Genomic DNA, 22500 nt, shown 5'->3' on the forward strand with positions numbered 1-22500 from the left:
ATGTATATATATATATATATATATACGTATATTGACTATATTATGACAAATAAAATTGAAGGTGAAAGAAGTTGACGAGGAAAAATGGGGGAATTTTAGGCCTTAACGTTTCGACCAGCAGGGTCTTGATCACAAAGCTAACAACTCAAACGTAACCGGATATTTTATACACGGACGGGTCATCTAAGGAAGACAATTGAGGCAGCATATATCAACACTAATAACAACATTAACCATAGCGAAGGATTTATATGTTTAGCAAAAGCCACAAGCTTATTAATAATAAAAGAATACGCAGATAAAATAACAAGCTCTCCGAAGCGTCCCATAAGATGACCCGTCCGTGTATAAAATATCCGGTTACGTTTGAGTTGTTAGCTTTGTGACCAAGACCCTGCGGGTCGAAACGTTAAGGCGTAAAATTCTCCCATTTCTCCTCATCAACTTCTTTCACCTTCAAATATACGTATATATTTGTATATATATATATATATATATATATATACATATATATATATATCATATATATACATACCTATATATAAATATATACATATATAAGCACATAGATACACACACATATATATATATATATATATATATATATATATATATATATATATATATGATGTAAGCCGAATAGGAAACACAAGAGTCTTAGTCTTGAGTTTATTCCTGACTAGTTTCGCAGGTATGCTTTTTCAAAGCATACCTGCGAAACTGGTCAGGAATAAACTCAAGACTAAGACTCCTGTGTTTCCTATTCCGCTTACATCAACCTGTCAGAATGTCTCAATATATATATATGTATATATATATATATATATATATATATATATATAATCATATGAGAGAGAAATGGGTGGGGAAGGGCAAACGAAGATGTGTTGGGACTAGAGTTTATTGCCTTAACGTTTCGCCTAACTTGGTCTTCTTCAGAGAACATGTTGCATTACAATAGGATCACAAGTCTTATACTCGCAGCGAAGAGAACCCGGCCAGCTATGAGTTGTTGTGTCAGGTCTTCTCTTCGGCTAACGACTTAATTATCAAGACACTGTTTTTGACAGGCATTTAAATCAGTCTCTGTCATTGTTATTTTCCCTGGTGGCGATATGTGCGGCTTCCACATATCGCCACCAGGATAAATAACAATGACAGAGACGGATTTAAATGCCAGTCAAAAACAGCAACTGTCTTAACAATTAAATCATTAGCCGAAGAGAAGACCTGACACATCCACTCACAGCTAGCCGGGTTCTCCTCGCTGCGAGTATAAGACTTTTGATCCTATTTTAATGCAACATGTTCTCTGAAGAAGACCAAGTTGGTCGAAACGTCAGGGCAATAAACGCTATTCCCAACACATCTTCGTTTGCCCTTCCCCACCCATTTCTCTCTCATTTGTCTGAAATTATATATATATATATATATATATATATATATATTATATATACATATATATATTATATATACATATATATATTATAACTATACATATATTTGTACTTATAAGTATATATATATATATATATATATATATATATATATATAGTAAATATCTATATATATATACATATATAAATATACATATAAATGTACTTTATATATATATATAAATATTATATATATAAACATATATATATATATAAATATATATAGTAAATATCTATATATATATACATATATAAATATATATACTATAAATGTACTTTATATATATATGTATTTATATATATATACATATATATATACATATATACAGTATATATATTGCTATAGTTGGGCAGCAGATCCTCTTTTAGGCAAATGTCATTAAAATTTGCAGCAGCTTCTGCGTTCACGAGTTTTTTGCTGACATTCTCGACTTTTCTTATGCTGGCGCGCTGTGTCGTGCTAAGTTCTCTAATGACCTGGCCAAATAGCATTGGTGGAATAGGTAAAGGCATGGGAATTATCTTCTTAATATTTATGCAGAGCTTTCGCCTAACAGTTAGGCATCTTCAGTGCTAATGAGTACAGTGTGTGGGAAATGATTATAAATACACAATACACAGATCACAAACACTTCAGTGCTGATCCGGTTGACCAATCAGGAAGCAGGACGCGAAGCGCCGCCCTCGGGCCTAGCGGCTGTGAGCCGTAAGCTGACCTCGATGTCTTTTGATGTGGGGATAATGAATGGGTCCGGAGTCTGTCTGTTCATGGTAGGGTTTTTATCTTTTATGTATAAGGCTTCTAGGATATGAAGGCGTGTGTGGTTTGCTTCTGTCTGTAAAGCAGTGATGCCCTCCTCCAAATTCTTTATTGATGTACATCAGATGTACAGATGTACATCAGATGTACATCAGACCCCACTGACAAGAAAGAATTTGGAGGAGGGCATCACTATTTTACAGACAGAAACAAACCACACACGCCTTCATATCCTAGAAGCCTTATACATAAAAGATAAAAACCCTACCATGAACAGACTCCGGACCCATTCATTATCCCCACATCAAAAGACATTGAGGTCAGCTTACGGCTCACAGCCGCTAGGCCCGAGGGCGGCGCTCCGCGTCCTGCTTCCTGATTGGTCAACCGGATCAGCACTGAAGTGCTTGTGATCTGTGTATTGTGTATTTATAATCATTTCCCACACAATGTACTCATTAGCACTGAAGATGCCTAACTGCTGAAGCCTCTTCTTCCTCATCTTCTCCCTGAACCTTTTCAGAACAGTAAGATAATATTCCTTATTGACGGTTTGACCCTGAGGAACCCATTCAACGTAAATGATCCCCTGGGAGTCAAAGAAAGGAATGACCATGGCCTTCTCTTGCGACCTGCTCATCTTTGCCTTTTTGGGTCTGGAGGAGATTGCGTGCTTCCACTGAGCACTCTGACGTTTGCTCTCAGGGTCGTAGGTGAACACCCAACTCTCGTCGCAAGTCACTACCTTATTCAGGAAACCTGAATCAGCCTCTATCATTTCGAGAATGTCAGTGCAACATTCCACACGAAACTGCCTCTGGTCGTCGGAGAGGATCTTTGGTACGAACTTGGCACAGACTTTGTGGAGCTTCAGATCTTCGGTCAGAACTGTCTCTACTGTGCCAATACTAATACCAACAGCTTCAGATATCATCCTCATAGATATTCGACGGTCTTGCATCACTAACCTTTGCACTTCCTCAATGTTTTCCTCCCTGCGTGTACTTTTCGGTGCTTCAGATCTGGGTTCATCCTCAACCTGTTCATTTCCTTCAGAAAATCTGTTGAACCACCGATAGAAACTTGCTTGGCTCATTTGTTCATCCCCATAGGTTTCCTTTAACATTCCATAAGCTTCTTGTTTGGTTTTCTTAAGTTTAACACAAAATGTGATGGCGTAACGTTGCTCCATGTTTCCCTGCATCTTGACAAGTGTTCACAGATCGACAAACCGAATCAGACTGGTTCCACCACGTTCATCGCTGCACTCAGACCTACAAATATAGAAAGTTGTCAGTTAGTTATTTTATAGAATATATGTATGTGTACTTCACTATGAAGTAGTATTTTGATCAAATCATATTTAATATCTCGCCTGACATTTTCTTATTACTTATTGAACATACATGGTATATATACATATACATACATACATACATATATATATATATATATATATATATATAACGGATAAAATGTTTATATGTATAAGATTGTTAATGTTGTTACACCCGCTTGTGATATCCGGTACATAGGGATGAGGACAAACAATTTATCGACTACATTGGATGTCTGAGTCGGGGACACGGATAGTTTTTCTCTTTTACGAGTATCTTATAAAGTTAATGATAACCTATCACGGTTTTCCACTTTTGCTGAGGATTTAGTGATAGGCACATTATATTATGCAAATAATCGAAAAATTTTAATATTCGCATCTACCCAGAAAAAAATTAGCATCATTATCAAGACACACTTTGTACTCATGAATTATATAGATAAATAAATGAATAAGCCATGATAGGATTGCTGTAACATATTGAATTCTTCTTCATGTGGACCTGTGGTTGAAAATCTCCTTAGGAGGGGGACTGCTGGAGGATGTCAGACTTTGTGCATGGTGGTGTTGGTGGGTATTCTTTTTTTTTTTTTTTTTTTAGATCTTAATGGTGTGTATGTGACTCGCTGGGAAGTGCGGTGTGAGAGGGAACTGATTTGTCTTTCATTCAGAAATTAAAGCCTTGAGAATGATGATACCAGATAGATTCTTCTTTATTAGGATCTTCGTTCCTACTGAAGTTTAGCGAGACGTGGAGTAAATCTCTTTCAAAGATGAGTTTTTGAGATTTAGAGATGTATGGGTAAATGGTGAAGGTTGTTTGGAAATTGGTTCTATGGTTAATCTGTGAAAAGATTGCCTCTAAGTCAACGTAGGTCAAGCAGGACAGCCATTCAAGTCTCGGATTGACTAACACAAGTCAGACTGGAGGAATCGCCAATAAGACAGCACAAGTGCCAACCATTTCCTCGATAAGGTCGAGAAAATAAATCTGCAAGCAACTTCCATTTACCCATTCAATTTTAAATGTCAAAACCTCACTTAAAAGAAATTTAATTCATCTTCTCTCACCTACCAACTTTCAGCGGTAAAAAGACAAATCAGCTCTCTCTGAGAGAGTATTCTCCAGCAAATATCACGGAAACCATCAAGTTCTTCTGAAGAGCCACCATGTACATAATCTTAACACCTCCATCATCTCCGACTTAAATGATAAGACCTACCCTTACTGCAAATAAATAGGCTATTCTCAGTTCTATGCAACAGAGTTAGACTAGTCCAGACGAATCAAGTTTCTCAAAAAAAAAAAAAAAATCAAGAACAAATATGCTGTTAGACTTGTCCTAAATATACATATTTTCATGTATATACAAATATACATATTTCCATGCTGTATTTATACAGATATACATATATAGACATATACATATTTGCACATACACATATATACACAACATACGAGTATCTCAGTGGGAGAGTGATTCAAGCGCCACCGGCCACCGTGCTCAACCAGCAGACCTGGGCTTCCCTTACCGCCTGGTGGAAATTGCATACGTCTCCCTCGACAATGATAACTCAGAAGGAGATGAATCCAACTCTCAGGAAGCCCAGGCCGACTGCATAAGCACGATATCAGGGTCTGGCAGCCCGTGGGGCTTGGATCACTCTACCACGGAGGTACTCATATTACAGATACATGCACATATACACACATGCATACATATCAATGTATGCAGTGACCAAGGACGAGGACCTCCAAGTTTTAGTTCTGCGAGACGACACCCATCGGAGAGAAGCATCTCCCTACTGCCAGTCTTCAAAACTAGTCTACACCCTTACCTCCATACAGAGGTGCAGTCCTGAGCATCTGACATCACCCGGACCAGGATTTCTAACAACTTCGACATTTTCCCTAACCTTCAATGAGGGATGACAACCGGTGACTAATATCCACCACCTGCTGTTACAAGTGGGAGACAAAGAAACCAATACACGCTAAAACAACATAAATGAATATTAAGAGATTCTTCAAGAAAATTGTGTAAAGATTCGAGGACCGTTGTCGGCTAATGTGAGGATCCAGTATACATATATACATATACATATATGAATATAAAATACATATAGATATATACGGCACTTTTTTTAACACTTGGTCTCAATTATTGTTAGTACAAGAATACAAGTGGAATATGTTCACATATGAAACTTGAGCATACGTGGGATAAAAATATCTGAATCATAGGCTAAAATGCACACAGATAATTCATATAGATCTAGGGCCAACTAATTTTCTCATTAACACTGGGGAATGTGTCATAAACTTACCCTTTTTCCCTAATCACATAACTCTAAAAATATTAGAGGAATTCTGTGTTATGATACTTTCAGAAAACCTGCAATACATTATTGCACAATCAACATAAATCAAATTAAACCCTACTTCTTGCGTACAAGAATGGTGGTTAAGGCACAGAAAATAAGTACTCTGTGCGGTCAAGTATAGGTGTTGTGTGTCGTATAAGATGTTCGTACTTGACGTGAGTTCTGTCAAAATGCTTGGAGTACAAGTCAAGTCCACTGTACTTCCTAGTACATTAGCAGGACCCTTCGCTGTGTAACGTTGGTGTTGTTTGTTTCATGAATATTCGTGACTGTTCTTTTGTTTTTGCTGCAGTGGAAACAGGTAGCTTTGCATTTCGATGCATTGGACTTCATACTCACATTTTTTTTTTTCTGATTTTTCTATTCTTGATACTTAAAAAGTTTATGGTCTGGATAGAATTTTGTCCTTCAAAAAGGTGCTCCCCTGCTGACTGCTTGCCTAGGCAAGCTGATCCATTTCTCTCTTGTTGGAAATAAGCTTATATTCAATCTATTCAATTAAAACTTACCGCGATCATCCTCTTAGCTAACAACCTATAATTTATACTTCCTATTCATCCATTTTTTTAACTTCTTTCTTACCGTCAATAAGATACAAAACACTATTCCAGTAATCTTTTTATTTTTCTGCCCCAATCTTGATTACTCTCTTTGGGGGCATTTTGGCGAGACTTTTGCTGTTGCGGACAGAATATAAAATTAATTTGATGGAGTCGCGTAAATCTTTGGTTTCTAAGCTCCACTTCCATTGTATTTAACCCCCCCACCCCACCTCTCCTTCTCTCTCGCTCCATTTCTCTCTTTATCTATTTATCCTTCTATCCATATGTGTGTGTGTGTGTGTGTGTGTGTGTGTGTGTGTGTGTGTGTGTGTGTGTGTGTGTGTGTGTGTGTGTGTGTGTGTGTGTGTGTGTGTGTGTGTGTGTTTGTGTGTGTGAGTGTGTGTGTGTGTGTGTTTGTGTGTGTGTGTGTGTGTGATTCACCATAGTCTTGAATCACGTTTACGCATAATCGATAGATATTATCCTCTCAGAGGAGACCTCAGAACATGTAATTCATTTGGTCCGATTTTTGGCAAAGTTTTCACACACACACACACACACACACACACACACACACACACACACACACACACACACACACACACACACACACACACACACACACACACACACACACACACACACACACACACACACACACACACACACACACACACACACATGCATACACAAACACACATCATACCCTTGCTCAAGTATGGCAGGGACGACTTGCAGTGTTAGTGATAGTTTCAATCTGTGAGCAGGGCTTGAACTTCCCGCATGAAAATCCAAGACGCAACAACCATACCTCTAAGCCGTATAGCGAGTATGCGCACGTGTGTGTAAATGTATGTGTATTTCAAATATTTAAAAGCGAGACTACACATACATCAATCACTTCCTAACCACACGCTTCCACACGAGTTTACGCAATTTCACTAAAGCAATTATCAGCGCTTCTATCCTCATGGGTATTTTCACACCGAAGAATTGTCATCATGGAGGTGGCAAATGAAACATTTAAGGAGAGAGAGTAGAAGTGAAACATTCTATCAATGTAGGAAAAAAAAATCTGAGTGACTTTGCCCATATGGAAATCACTAAAATTCCTGAAATATTAACTGCATAAGAATTATATATTCGATGCCTTTATATGTGGCAGATTCAAGTCACTCGACAGTCGACACGCATTCTACGGCACAAAAAGTACCTACTGCTCTTGGGAATTTCTTCTTTAGTATTTTAGGAATCAAAACAGGAGGGATGGTATCGCACCATGGTGAATATTCTGGAAACCACATACCGTATATAAATACAAACATTGAAAATATAAGTAGCATAAAAAAGGATCCCACTGGGTCCCGTGCTTGCAAAGACTCATTCATAGAAAGGCTGGAGACAATGAGTATATATCGACGGAAAATAGGAGGGAGGTGATATGTTCATTTTGCACAAGTGTACCCAAGGCAAAGAGCTCTTAAGAACGACTACGCGAGATTTTCAGCAGGCAAATTCTGAAATTGCGCATTTAAATTCCGCGTATACAAAGGGTGTCAACAAATACAGGTATCCAAAGAAAGAGCTAGAGACGCACGTCGTAGTAGTCAGAACAAACTTCTTATATGTCCCAGAAGTTAGCCTGTGATACATAAAAATTAGTCAAAATAGGCTGATCTAATTAAAAGGTTTCAAACAGATATACCTTCTACCGTTGGCAGGAACAAAATGTTTAGACGTCTAAAAGTAACTCGAGGGTCTTGTGGAGATTATACATAATAAAAATGAGTAGAGAAGGCAAGATATCTGAAAATACATTAACCATTTCACTCCACACACTGCTACACACTTGCACATGTGCATACATATACACACACGCAGTTTGGAATTTTCTAACAAACAAGATCAACTTGGAGCTTTCAAGAGTTTAAGTTTGCCATCGTTTTAAAATAATGATTAATATTACAAGGATGATTCAGTCCTATAAGCCATAAACAGGTAAATATATACAAATACTTGTTCGTTACTAGAAAAAATATATATGCCACACAAGAAGCTGCTAATTAAACTTAAAGATAAGTGTGGCATCGGAAAGTTATATTAAATTGAATTGAGCGAAATTCTTTCCTTGCGAAAGAAGATTGATATCAATGATCAACAATCAACGATCAACGAGAAACATTTGAAGTAAAGAGAAGTAACAGTTGGAGTTCCATAGGTATTAGTGATGGCAACAGTCACATTCTTGAGTATAATAACAACGTTGTAACAGACAGTAACAGAAAAACACTTGAAATTGATGCAAAATTACTGGGGCAAATAGAAATAACAGGTTCAATTTAGTCCTAGGAGAAAATCTGAGCAATATTTATGTTTGGAACTAAAAACGACAAATAGATTTCTGCACCATCAAGTAGAGTATGAGTCAGCAAGGAAGGGAATTTAAGGTGATGATGCTATTAGGCGCTAAACTTTGCCAAAAACTTTCATGTTTGTCCTGTGCATCCGGAGAGCCGCATTAAGTGACACCTGCTGGTGTTGGAATCATACCCAATCACGAATTAAGCTCAAATATTGGCTCACAGTAGCACACGGTCAACAGGAAGAGAGATGAATATATTTGAACATGTTTTCACTCAAGAATTTAGAGGGAATCAATAGCATCAGCATGAATATATTTTCATTCTAAATACAAATCAGAGAAGAGACAATGGTCTCAAGCTGAGTAAAAATTATTCTCAAAGTAAGTAGGGACAACTTTGCCAAACGCAGAGTCAGTGAAAATGTCAAACTTCCAGAGGAGGTCATCACATGTAGTACAGTCCAAAGTTTTAAGAAGCATAAACATTTATGCAGCATGTTGCCATGACTCATTAGTTTCATTATGAACGTTTGAATTTATCCATTCATTTGTTCGTATATCTATCCATTCATTGTTCTCTACATACACAAACACACACATACACAAACACACACACACACACACACACACACACACACACACACACACACACACATGGCGCTGTGGTTAGAGCTCTGGCCTGCCACTACGGAGGTCCGGGTTCGACTCTCGCCCGGGGCTGAAATAATATCAGTATCGCAGCGCTGAGGGGTGTTACTCCAACTCTCGTGGGCGGGGAGTTGGGGGTGTGTGTGTGCAAGGTCATAGCATTACCCATAGATCGGACCTACGAGCTCTGAGCTCTCTTCCAGGAGGGAAATAGCTGTCGATCACGAGTCCAACACGTGATCCAAAGACCAAGTGAATACACACACACACACACAGCTTTACACACACACACACACACAGCTTTACACACACACACACACATACAGCTTTACACACACACACACAACTCATGGCGCAGTTGGTAGAGTTCGCGGCTGCCACTACGGCGGTCTAGATTCGAATCCCGCCCAAGGCTGAAATAATTTCAGTATCGCTGCGCTACGGGTTGGTACTCCAACTTTCGTGGGCGGGGAGTTTGGTGTGTGTGCGCATATAAGGTCACACCATTACCCCTAAATCGGTCATATATGAGCTCTGAGCTCTCTTCCGGGAGGGAAATAGCTGTCGATCACGAGTCCAACACGTGATCCAAGACCAAGACCATGGTGAATCACACACACACACACACCTCGTGACACAGTGGTTAGAGTTCCCGGCTGCCACTACGGCGGTCCGGGTTTGAATCCCGCCAGGGCTGATATAACTTCAGTATCACTGCGCTACGAGCTGTTACCCCAACTCTCGTGGGCGGAGAGTTTTTTGTGTGTGTGTGTGTGTGTGTGTGTGTGTGTGTGTGTGTGTGTGTGTGTGTGTGTGTGTGTGTGTGTGTGTGTGTGTGTGTGTGTGTGTGTGTGTGTGTGTGTGTGTGTGTGTGTGTGTGTGTGTGTGTGTGTGTGTGTGTGTGTGTGTGTGTGTGTGTGTGTGTGTGTGTGTGTGTGTGTGTGTGTGTGTGTGTGTGTGTGTGTGTGTGTGTGTGTGTGTGTGTGTGTGTGTGTGTGTGCGTGTAAGGTCACAGCATTACCCACAGATCGGTCATATATGAGCTCTGAGCTCTCTTCCGAGAGGGAAATAGCTGTCGATCACAAGTCCAACACGCGATCTAAGAGTATCGTGAATCACATACACACAGCCTTACACACACAAACACAACGCACACACACACACACACACACACACACACACACACACACACACACACACACACACATACACACACACACAAGATGACTGATGCTAGACAATCTAATAGCTACCAAGAAAAATTATGATGGTCTAGAATAAAAAAAAAAAAAAGAGAATCATAAATTTGCTAATAGGTCAATTATAGTAATACAGTTCTACTGGCGGAATACTGGTGGGAAGACACATTTACTAAATACACATTGCCTCCATTCTACACATGTACTGGTAATGCTATCCTTCCAAAGAAAAAAAAATCAATAAAACCTATCAAGCACGAGATTTACACGAGGAACAGATATATAAATGATGAGCATAGTTTATGTGCCGCAATTTATAATGGTATAGGAAAAGCGAGAATATGAGTTCAGACTAAAAGACACACTAACATATTATTGGAGAGTAGATGAGGCCATAAAAAACGAATGATTGGAGCTGCAAAAGTTGTAATGGAGAAACTATGAGCCAGAACGGGAAGAAGAATGATTTAGCTTAAAGAGAATATCTTTCAGCCTAACAACAAGAGAGTCCCAATTTCAACCAACACAGAAACGAGCCAAATAAAGTGAGTACAAGGCAGTAGATAAATAAAGTTACAACGATTTACGGCATTTGAATCAGAAAAAGAAGTATGGAAAATATTCAGAGATAAATATGGCTAAGCAGCGCGACGAAGGGTATAAGAAAGAAAAAAATGGAACAAATTACTAAAGAGAGAGAACTGACAAAAATATATAATATAAAAGAGAGAGTTTAAAAAAAAATGTTTTTGGTATGAGGAGAGTAATAGCGTCAGGCAGAAAGTTACAATGGATCCTGAAAAAGTTGGGAAAAGCGAAACTACAATAAAGTACAACTTGCTTCATACGACCGAGTTCTGAGTCTAGCGTCTTCCATTATGCTGTAGCAAGCATTTCTATGCTGAGCATTTACGATACAATTAAATCTATAAAGCCACAAAAAATTCAAACACGCCATAAAGACGCATATTACTTACAAAACAACAGAGAAGACATGACTTGCAAGTTAGATAAGGACAAATTCACTTCTCAAATGGAAACACACAGATTCACTTTTATAGAAATGAAAACACCTAAGTATAAATCAGAACCCCTAATAAGCATAACATGCAAGATACTAGAAGAGATCATTATAGACAAATGGATGGATCATATTGAAGGGAAAAAAATGATGACATACAGACGATTCGAATTCATACAGAAATTTTGGAATAAATTTAGCAGAAACTCTGACACAAATGGCAATAGATAATAGAAGAGTTCATGAACAGAGGGCAAATAGACAAATGGTAATCGGGTCCACAGATTCACACACTTTGTCATAACTGGAATTTTTGTTCTCGTTCATGAACTCGACTATAAGAACACAACAATCGGCTCCTGTAATCCACTACATGAACATCTTTTTTAATTGCAAGGCAGAGAAGAATGACCATGGACTCAGAAATTTGCCTTACGAAGAGAGGCTTAGGCACCTTAACTTACACTCTCTGGAAAGACGCAGAGTGCGGGGTGATCTAATAGAAGTGTTCAAGTGGATCAAAAGTTATAACAAGGGTGATGCAAACAAGGTCATCATAATAAAACAACAGGGCAGGACTCGCAGTAATGGGTATAAACTGGACAATTTTATATTTAAGAAGGAAATAGGCAAGAATTGGTTTACTAATAGGGTGGTCGATGAATGAAATAAACTAAGTAACCTTGTAGTAAGCGCTGAAACTAACAGTTGTTTTAAAAAACGATTAGACAACTTTATGGATGGGGATGACAGGTGGTGATGGATACGGAGCTGCCTAGTGTAGGCCTTATGGTCTCTTGCAGTCTCCTTTATTCTTATGTTATGTTCTTATATCTAATATATAGTAAAATAGCATGCGTGTTGAGCGAATAAGTTTGAGAATGGCGACAACATTTTTGTCCGTGACCACACATTCGCACACTGGAATTGACGTTCATGAACATGAGGACGCAGAGATGTAGATACACACAGGTGTACATAAAGACAGAGAGAAAACATATGCACACACCCTGTTCCAAATAGCATGGCCTACAACAACCTTTGTGAGAAAGGGATCCTTTGTTTCATCTAAATCCTATGTTACCCGTTATTATGCACTAAAGAGGCGACCTTTAGCCAGAGGGGACAGCTCCGTGGACTGAGGACACAGAGCGGTTTTGGCTTCAAATCTACGCCGAAGATACGACAGGTATTGATTGTGAGATCATTCCAGAAGACCAGAGTCCCCACCTCGCCTCATCTTACTGAGTGCGACGATGCTCACGCTGCATTGTCTTAGCTTGTGTGCAATATGTGTAGTTCGTTATCTTGGCATTTTCATTTTGTCACGATCCAATAATGCCCTGATGTTACAGGTCCTTGTTACAAGGAATTTCTTGGTTATTCTATTGCGGATGTAAACTGGGCTGTCCTTGTGGTTGCATCTGACCTGTCAATAGGCCCTTTGCCAAAGGAAGCTGTCCAGGTTTTGTTTGTTGTAGTAGAAAATTACAGAGGCGTGGTCATCGCGTTACCAGCTTGTATATGCAGGTCAGAGTTAAGCATTGCCGAAAATCCCCGAGGTTGATGTTAACCGTGGACTCCCGTAGCCACAGAAATAAAGAATTAATTCAATGATGAAAAAATGTGATGAGACTGGAGATGTTCAAGATGGTTGTTGAGTCGTGAGCTTTTGTCCCTATTAGATGTAGAAGTGATAACTGCTCAGTCAGGTGACAGAATCCTGCCAAGAGCTAAGTACCAGTAAGCCTAATGTGTAACCCCAAACGTATACTTTTCATTCCGGGTGTATTCCCGTGGTCTCCAGCCAACTAAGAATGACCCACAACGTAGTGGGATGTGGTTGGAAAGGAGCCAGTGTGGTTCCACATGCCGTGGTGTCTGCTTATGCCTATGGGTTCCCGCTGCTCTTATACCCCCTACTGCTCAGCCTGGGCCCCTTGCAAAACGTTTAGTTACCGTGTGTAGACCGAAGCCATAATTTAATTATTCAGGAAAGAGATGATGATGATGATGATGATGATGATGATGATGATGATGATGATGATGATGATGATGATGATGATGATGATGATGATGATGATGATGATGATGATGATGATGATGACGAATATGACAATGATGATGATGATAATGATGAAAATGATCAACATGATGATGATGACTAACATGACAATGATGATTATTATGATGATGATGATTATGATAATGGTGACGATGATAATGATAATAATATAATAATAATAATACTAATAATAATAATAATAATAATAATAATAATAATAATAATAATAATAATAATAATAATAATAATAATAATAATAATAATAATAATAATAATAATAATAATAATGATGAAGATGATGATGATGATGATGATGATGATGATGATGATGATGATGATGATGATGATGATGATGATGATGATGATGATGATAACAATTATAATGATGATGATGACGATGATGATAATGATGAACATGATCAAAATTATGATGACAAACATGACAATGATTATAATGATGATGATGATAATGATGATAATAATAATAACGATGATGATGATGATGATGATGATGATGATGATGATGATGATGATGATGATGATGATGATGATGATGATGATGATGATGATGATGATGGTAGTGGTGGTGGTGGTGGTGATGATGATCGTGGTGGTGTTGATGATTATGACGACGTCAACGACAACGACGATGATAATGTGGAAAATAATGATGGTGATGATGATTATGATGATGATGATATAACGACGACGACGGACACGACATGATGAGGCACATGATAATGATGATGATGATGATGATGATGATGATGATGATGATGATGATGATGATGATGATGATGATGATGATGATGATGAAAACGTACATAACAATGATATTGATGATGATGATGATAATGACGAACATAACAATGATGATGATAATGATGATGATGATGATGATGATGATGATGATGATGATGATGATGATGATGATGATGATGATGATGATGATGATGATGATGATGATGATGATGATGATGATGACGAATATGACAACGGTGATCATGATTACGAACACGACAATGACAATGATGATGATGATGATGATGATGATGATGATGATGATGATGATGATGATGATGATGATGATGATGATGATGATGATGATGACGAACATGACAATGATAACAATGATGATGATGATGATGATGATGACGACGAATATGACAATGGTAATGATTACGAACACGACAATGCTGATGATGATGATGATGATGATGATGATGATGATGATGATGATGATGATGATGATGATGATGATGATGATGATGATGATGATGATGATGATGATGACTAACATGACAATGGTGATGATGATTATGAACACGACAATGATAATGATGATGACGAACATGACAGCCTTGAGTTAGGGCGTTGTGTGTGTGTGTGTGTGCATATACGGTATATGATACATAAATATACATGTACGTATGTACGGACGCATGTATGTATTCACGCATGTGTGAGTGTATGTATTTGCATACATGCATATACGTATGCATGTACGTACTTACGTATGTATATATGCACGTACGTATGTATGCTATTTATGGATGTATATATGTACCTAAGAATGTATGCATGCATGCATGTATGTATGCATTCACGTATGCATGCATGTAAGCACGCGTATATGTATGGATATATGTATGTATGTATATATGTATGTACGTTTGCACGGTATGTGTGTGTGTGTGTGTGTGTGTGTGTGTGTGTGTGTGTGTGTGTGTGTGTGTGTGTGTGTGTGTGTGTGTGTGTGTGTGTGTGTGTGTGTGTGTGTGTGTGTGTGTGTGTGTGTGTGTGTGCGTGTGTGTGTGTGCGTGTGTGCGTGTGTGTGTGTGCGTGTGTGTGTGTGTGTGTGTGTTTGTGTGTGCTTATCATATATGCAAAGACATATCAGACCATACAATGGTGCAAAGATATATCAGACCATACAATGGTGGAAAGAGAGTTAACAGCAAATTGGAGGAACTGGAAAGGTGGTCATTTGGAAAGATAATCAAAGGTAATGGGGAAACTGAGTTATGAAGCTATGATTAAATTGTTGTGAGGGGATATGAACGGAAAAAATGATCCAAAATAGTTTTGTGAAAAATACTATTGAGGAATGTGGTACAAGAAGGGATGGAAGAAGGTAGTATTTTGTCAGCAATATCTAGCTCTTCTATCATTGGAGACAATATAGCACCGATGATATGTAGTCATAAAAGTGGTAAAGGAAAAATTTGGGAGGCTACCAGAACGGAGGAATAGTAGAATTTAAAAAATATATATCAGTATTTCTTTTTTAAATGGGATATTTTTCTCCAGTCGTAGAAGAATGAATATTGGGTGACTTGGTCTGTAGGGATGTCACTAAACCCCCTAAAACATGGACTACACAAAACATGAAATCAAAAGACTGATTCTGGTAGAGAGGGAAGGAGGGAGGGAGGAAGGGAGGGAGGGTAGGGATTTTTTTTTTTTTTTTTTTTTTTTAGTGAAATGTCACTCCCACGGCCTTTGAGCCCGTGAAGGGAGGTAGGGAAGAGATGAGTCCTGTGAGTGAATTGCTAAGGGATAGCAATAAACCATATCTAAAATGTTTATATCAGAGAAGTAAATGTAAAAAGGAATGTGAAGACATCCTGACAGGTTGTAAGAGGAGTAGAGGGAAACACACAAGTAGAACAGGAGTTTATTCCTTGACTAGTTTCGCACAGTGATGCTTCTTCAGAAAGTGATGCTTCTTTCTGAAGAAGCATCACTGTGCGAAACTAGTCAAGGAATAAACTCCTGTTCTACTTGTGTGTTTCCCTCTACTCCTCGTAAAAAGGAATGGATAAACAAGTGAAGGAAAGGGGAAAACGAGAGAGATTAGGAAGTAACACAGGCCTTCTAGGAAAACGGGAAAACTATTTGGTCTAAAGTAAGTTTTGAAGGCGAGTTCTTCCAAGAAAGCCAAATCGCTTATGTGAAAGCGGGAAACATTGGCAATTGTTTCTGAACTAAATGGCCGTTCTAATATAGGTTAATACAGAAGATAGCATACATATTAATGTACAATATCAAGTAAAGACACGGTGTATATTACGAGAAATCACTCACTTGTACATCACATATTCCAAATCATTGTGTTTCTTCCTTTGATGTCAAAAGAGTAACAAATAAGACTGATAATCCTGACATATCAAATGATGAAGCAGTCCATTAAGTTGAAGTTACTTTTTCCCGAGGTGCTATTAGCTCATGGCAAAATGAGACGTTGCCAAAGATGCCTATGACGATGTCAATTTACTAGAAAATAAGGTTCTCGAGAGTCATTGTATCACCAGGATAACTTCCGTGTATGTAAATAGTACCTACCGACAAGTCTATTAAAAGAAACACCCTATGATCAATGTTCCCTCTAATTTTTTGCTGTGAGTGTGCGCAGAATTTTTCTTGTGTGCAAACTTTACCTTCTTTGTTTAAAAGTATGTGCGTAGTCACCATCTGATCATTTAAGCAAATACGCAAAAATTATTGTTTTGCGGTTGGCAAGTTGCCATATTTTTAGAGAATTTATAAGCTGATGTTTGGGTGAAACTTCTTTATTGAATGGATTTTAATATCATTTGAAAACCTGTGCTCACATTTTTTCGTTATGTGCGCTAGTTGTACGTGCGCACGTTCATGCACACAACTTCGGGGGAACGTTGCACGTGAGGACGGAGTATCTTATTTGTACGACTTTTCCATCTGAGAGGATGGAGGGGGAAGAGAGATTACTGGAGCCTAGGAAAGGTTAAAAAAAGGAAGGTGACAATAATTGTCCTTACCTGGTGCTTCTTTTGAAAGATAAACTCCTCCAGCTGCCCATTCACGACGGGATCCAGGATACACTTTCATATATAAAAGAAAACTTTCTAGTGACTCATTGTATCTGGACTGGTAAGATTAAGTCTTTTTGATTAGCTCTCCACCCAACCACTCAGAAAAAAATGACGTTCTTATAATCCGATTTCGGCTTCTATTGCATAATCTAATTCAGTTGAAGGGAGGTAAATGGACCAAAGAAGCAATTATAACAATGGAAAAAAGTCAGACGATTCCCCATATCCTTTAGATCTTTCATGTTTGATGACCACAAGTGGGCTGTATTCATCATCTTTCATTCGCAGAGTAAAATTTGTTCATCTATTTGGATCATATACCCACTGCATACGATGGTCAAAAGAAAATCTTTAGTGTACCGAGTAAAATTGTAAAAAAAAAAAAAAAGAGAGAGAGAGAGAGAGAGAGAGAGAGAAACTGTAACAAAATCTATGATTCCTTAAACCATTTACTGTGGAGACTTTTGCCAGATGAATGAAATCACCTGGTGGCAATTGGAATACATACTAAAGGATTAGATGTTACCCTGATATTAAGGATAAACAAGGCTGGAATCTATGATAAAAATCATAAACCATCCATAACTCCTAGATGTAGCTTCTGAAATACCAATGGGGTAAAAAAGTCTGCGATAAATTCCAGTCTCAGAAGGTAACAGCTGTTGGGAACAACAGATGACACAGTATGAGAATAAAAGAACATAAGAGCATAACATAAGAATGAAGAAGACTGCAAGAGACCATTAGGCCTACACTAGGCATCTCCGTAGGAAATAATTTGGTGATGGGTATAACTTAGAAAAAAATGGGTAGTTATTTGAACTTGCCTGGCCTCAGAAGCTTTAGTATTTCGTGAACAATAATCAGCATTTCTATTCTTGGGGGGAAATGTTGTACCAAAGAGATGGAGTCATAAAGTTGTACGGATATTCAAAAAAGATGGTAGAAGTTAAAAGTATTCCGCACTCGTTTTTAAGTGGAGATTAGTCTTAATGATAAAAGAATGTTAAGTGACTTTGGGTTGTAGAGATCTCTTAGAACTATCGAAAATTATTCGACAGGGAGAATCACACGTCGCATTGTTATAAGCAAGACTGCCACCATCGTGATTCATGGAATACGGAGTTCTGGTGCTTGTTCACAAAAAAATTTGTACGTAAGGGTAACAGAAGATGCGCATACACTAACATGGAGATATGTGTGTGTGTGTGTGTGTGTGTGTGTGTGTGTGTGTGTGTGTGTGTGTGTGTGTGTGTGTGTGTGTGTGTGTGTGTGTGTGTGTGTGTGTGTGTGTGTGTGTGTGTGTGTGTGTGTGTGTGTGTGTGTGTGTGTGTGTGTGTGTGTGTGTGTGTGTGAGCGCGAGCACACTATGGACTAAAGTGACAAAGATGTTATTTGCACCCATTTGAGTACTCTCATTTTTTTTTTTCTTGACAGGTGTCTATCCAAGTTCTACCGATAACTACGTATCCAGCGGTGGAGGATATTCCCGAAGTTCCTACCCTGATAACTACGGAGTCTTGGGTGGCGCGTCCAGAAAGTCTTCAGCTGGAAGCTACCACGGGCAGAGCGTCCACTCCAGTCCTAGTCACGGTCAGAGCCTACACTCAAGTCCCAGCCACGGACACTCAGGTCATGGCGCCTCCACCGTGGGCAGGAAATCGCAAGTAAGAACGTAAGCTCTATCTCACTCTCCCTTCTAGATGGATGTGCGTTATGTGGTTCGTCGTCAGTCTCTTCTCAGCTCCCTTCGCTGGCCTCAATGGCTAATCTGCCCAGCTTATAAAAAAATAATCTTATTCTCGCATCATCTACCACTGTGCTGAATCTTCCTACGGACACTTTTTTCATTCTTTCTTTTGGTTTTGAACCTTTAGCTGGTTCATATTTAATTTTTTGAGTTACTTGAAGCCTATGCCTTTCATCTCTAAAAATTCTGCTCTGCTTTTAAAGCTGTCGGTGTACATTATTCTAGTATTTGCAAGCTATTCATATCCTTTATATTAAAGCTAATTGATACTTCCCTTTACGTGACGCTACACTTCTAGTAACTTCTCTCGTTTGATGCTTGGTATAACAGTGCAGTTTGAAAATAAAAAAGGAATACGATACAGACCAAGTAGAGAAAGACCTATTCTGATGCCCGAACATTTCTCTCTCTACATGGTTCTCCTGACGTCTCCCTGTTCTCTCTCTTCCTCCACTTCTCATTATATACGAACTCCAAACTGTGATTTCAGTAACTATACAGGTAGACAAAGCATATATGTTAAACCTTTAACAACAAAGATATATCTAAGAGGAAGAATATGGACGTATGTGGACTGAAAAGCAAATGTGAACTGGGTAGAGTTGACCAGTTTACAAAACAAGAAACCAAAAGATAAAATTGGGAGATGGCGAACATAGATGAAAAGGAAATAATAAACAAGGCTGTAAAGAAGTGGAATGAACATAAACAGGGAAGAAGAGGTGAGTAGATGGTCAGAGTAGATACCACGTGAGGATGGAACTTTTATCAAATGTACAACGTTCCGTTTGTTGTAGCCTTTTCAAGTACACAGACGCAGAATATACCACGTGGAATGCCCTCCTAGTGTCCTTCCTCAACCATTACGAGATGTATAAATAGCTTATAGGTTCTATTGTGCGTCTATGTACTTGAAAAAACTTCAACAAACGAAACGTACATTTAATAAAGGTTCCATCCTCTGACTATTTTATCGGTAATTATCATTCTAAATCAAGTGAATAGGAAAACATAGGCAAGGAAGATGTGGAGACGTTCAGATAGAGAGTAGTTAACGTAAAGCACTACGTTAAGAAATAAAAAAGGGAAGGGAGGTGAAGAAGTGGAAGCAAGGTGTGTGTGGAGTCAGAAGATATGACCAGGAATTGGCAGGACTCTCGGAAAGGCAAGAGAGAGTACCGAGCGTCAGTAAGAACAAACATATGATGAGATACAGGGAGGATGACTTGGAGTGAAAGAGAGAGAAGGGCAGGATGTAAACATTGATGAAAGACGTTCAAAGAAAAGAGTGCCCATCCGTCAGCGAGCCGGGCTCTCTTGAGTAACTCTGGGAATAATGTCGGTCGGAATGCACATACTGTATACACGTACATAGGCATATACATGTATACACACACACACACACACACACACATATATATATATATATATATATATATATATATATCAATATATATAAACATATATATATATACAATATATAAATTGTATATTTACAGCGCAGATTCTCACTAATACACATTGAGTTAAACACGACAGCATTTTGGCACTGATTAATCTTCTTACTGAGATTTTCACTGTGAGGAAAATTGAAAATCTCAATAAGAAGATTAATCAGTGCCAAAATGCTGTCGTGTTTAACTCAATGTGTATATATATAAAATATATATATATATATACATATATATAAATATATATATATATATATATATATATATATATATATATATATATATATATATAATCATATTCACTCACTTTAATTCCATGCCATCACAATCAAGACTAACGAGGAGCTCGATGGAAGCATATATACGGAAACTGATACATGTTCACGCTAAACACTCCAACCGAGCTCAGACGTAACAAGTAACGGTGACTTAGCCCATTGCGATATGGCCTACGTCACTATCACCTGCTACGTCTGAGCTGGATTTGAAGCCTTATCTTGACCACGTATCAGTTTCCGTACACATACTTCCATCGAGCTTCTCATCATTTTCGACTGTGATGGCATGGATTAAAGTGAATTAATGTGGTTGAAAATATGTCCTATTACACAGGACGTACGCACCCAGATCCCTGGGTCCGCTAGTGGAGGCCATTGCTTTCTTTGTAACCTAACATTTTATATTGGACAAATATATTAAAAATAGAAACCTAACATTGTATATAGGACAAATATATCAACTATTGACTTATTCAATGCAGTATAAGTTAATATAAACTTTCATAGTGAAATAAGAAACTATTTTTAAGGCACTGTTATGCTTTGAAATGCCAATTTTAGCCGGACTTAACAGGTATTATTGTATGAGGTTTGTGGACAACAGGGTTGGAGTTTTTTTTTTTATTTTTTTTTTATCTTTTTAAAAATATAAAAAATCTATTTTTTATTTAAGTCAGATTTATTTATTTAACTATATTTTTTTTTAGATTTTAAATATTGTGGGATTGCTATCTGATATGCAATCTGATTGCTAAAGGACATTTTTAGCATATCAATATAAGGAGCAGTGTTATATAGACTTGCCACAAGTATACAAGGAACGGTATAAGCCTAAATGTTGTATATATCACTGTACAGCCCACAACAAGTTTCAACAAGATTCTTGTTGAAACTTGTTCTAGGTAAGCAGCTTCTCACTAAGTCAGTTGCTGCTTTGGAATCAACCAGGATGTCTTCTGGACCTGGCAGAGTGGTTCCTTCAGGCAGAAAAAATTATCCTATCTGGAATTATTTTGAAAAACTACCAACAACTTCTGGCAAAGGGTACCGAGCTAAATGCAAAGACTGCAGCCAGGAACTATAGGGCATTATGTCAAGATTAGAATCTCACAGAGATAAATGCCAAGGTCAGCCACAGCATACAGAAGAAGAAATTGATGACCCAGGTAAATAATTTACTTATATTGTGTGCATTTCTCCATTTTCATACGTAACTATATAAATTTGGTGAACAATGGAGAGCATGTGCAATAAAAATGTGAATGCCTAAAGAGATGATACTTCAACTTCATTACTTCTAACTTTGGGTAATGACTATATCACTATAATATACTGTATCCACTCAACTTTGGGGCCTAGATGATTGTTATTAATTTCATTCAACATTGTGTAATATATTTCATAGGTTCC

The 22500-nt window shown here is 38.1% G+C and overlaps 1 protein-coding gene across 19 annotated transcripts in view; it reads left to right on the forward strand.

Moving 5' to 3' along the window:
• Nucleotides 1-22500, forward strand: part of LOC143041008 (uncharacterized) — an 855385-nt gene that overhangs the window by 744404 nt on the left and 88481 nt on the right. For 18 of the 19 annotated variants that reach the window (XR_012967777.1, XR_012967769.1, XR_012967772.1 and 15 more), the window contains one exon: nucleotides 19049-19278. Coding sequence is in view for 5 of the 19 variants with exons in the window: in XM_076212549.1 (XP_076068664.1) it covers nucleotides 19049-19278 (230 nt within the window). In the remaining 14 variants the exon portion in view is untranslated. Of the gene's footprint in view, nucleotides 1-19048; nucleotides 19287-22500 lie in introns of all 19 variants that reach the window. The other variant, XM_076212548.1, reaches the window with a different exon arrangement.

The sequence above is a fragment of the Oratosquilla oratoria genome, chromosome 30 (genome assembly GCF_046742065.1).
Source record: "Oratosquilla oratoria isolate Oo_2021 chromosome 30, ASM4674206v1, whole genome shotgun sequence".
Lineage (NCBI taxonomy): Eukaryota > Metazoa > Arthropoda > Malacostraca > Stomatopoda > Squillidae > Oratosquilla > Oratosquilla oratoria.